The 1,527-nt window shown below is 33.1% G+C and overlaps 1 protein-coding gene across 1 annotated transcript; it reads right to left on the bottom strand.

Annotated features, from left to right (window-relative positions):
- Positions 241-1,020, bottom strand: LOC109225929 (uncharacterized protein DDB_G0271670-like). Its single transcript, XM_019390737.1, has one exon. It carries the CDS (start codon positions 1,018-1,020, stop codon positions 241-243), a length of 780 nt encoding a protein of 259 aa, XP_019246282.1.

Below are 1,527 nucleotides of genomic sequence, written 5' to 3'. Positions count from 1 at the left end.
AGAAAGGTCGCACCCCAAAAATTGTGACTTAAACATTAGTGGTTGCTAAGGCGACACGAACCTGAGGACCTAAATAACTTTACCGTTGCTCCAAGGCTCCTTTCGATCGTCATCCTAAACAGTGACGATTACATAAAACAAAGATGAACAAAACCGCATAAATGAACATAGTCTAAACAAGAAAAATGTAAATTTGTATAATGTCATTTACTTTGTAAACTAGAAAACCCTTCCTAGCCTCTAATTTGTCAATAAAGAAGGAATGGCAGACAAATTTGGAGTAGCATTCTTGTTTGAGGCTTCTCTTTTCTTACTTGATAATGGTTTAGTAAAAGCTCTCATTGGACTTGCTAATACCCATCCCCAATAAGATGAAGAGGAATTAGTAATCATAAAACCACTAAAAATCCCTCTACATCTTACTCTTTCTTTAATACATTCTTTTCTTGAGGAAACTCTATGTTTACCTTCTCTTTGAGACTCAACTCTGCGCAAAATACAATCACCTGCAACGTTTCTGCTTCCACAGCCAATAGATCTGGATCTTGAATAAACCTGAATAGGACTGATCTCATTCTCATCTACCTCTATAGAACCACCACTCAAAGCTGAAGATGAAGAAAAGTTAATGTCTTTTGTAGGTTTTTCAGATTTCTTAGCTGTGGAAAAATGTTTAGAAGATGAGTTGTAAAGAAATGACCATAACCCTTTTTTCTGATGGACATAATCTTCACCTTCAGACTTTCTTGATTTTGTAAAGTTAGTGGTATTTTTTATGTTGGTTTGGAGTGAAAGAGTTGAAGAAGTAGTGGAACTGTTACCAAAATCAGATTTAAAAGAAGAAGTTGAAGAGGAAGAAGAATTAGAAGGAAAAACAGTAGAGGAAGAAACAAGGTTTCCAAGTTTTTCTTGAAGGCAAAAAGGACAAATCCCACCTGGGGTTGTATTATTTTTGTAAGGATGATTTGTACATTGGAAAATACCTTCACCTATATCTTCTTGAATCCCTTCCATCACCATATTTTTCACCACTATATAATTAATTACTTAGCTTCTCTTCTTCTTGAGAGTCACTAACTAGAGCTTAACTTACAGAGTTAATGAAAAGGAAAGATTAATAAGATGGAGAGAAAAGGGAGAAGAAGAAGGCAAATGGGATGGGGAGTATAAATGAAGGAATGGAAATAAAGAAAAAATATTATGGCATTGAAGTAGGAGAGATGGTAGTCCCGAGGAGCATGTGGAAACCTGACTGACTTATATGGAGTAGTAATTAAACAAGACAAGGAACCCCTAGGAGCTACTAACTGTTGTTTTAGGGCTTTTTTTATTTATTAAAAAAAATAATTAATATAATATATTGTATATTAAGTTATTCTTATTTAATGAAAGTAGATTGAATTTTTTCCTCTTAAACGCTATGCATTCTTATTAATATTAAGGGAGCAGTTAAAAATAAGTAATAAATTTAGTTTTAAATTCCTAAAATAATACTCTAGTAATTATTTTGGGACAATATTTTTAAGC

This window comes from Nicotiana attenuata, chromosome 5 (assembly GCF_001879085.1).
Source record: "Nicotiana attenuata strain UT chromosome 5, NIATTr2, whole genome shotgun sequence".
NCBI lineage: Eukaryota > Viridiplantae > Streptophyta > Magnoliopsida > Solanales > Solanaceae > Nicotiana > Nicotiana attenuata.
Note: the sequence above shows the minus strand (reverse complement) of the source record. Positions and strands in the feature narration are given on the sequence as shown.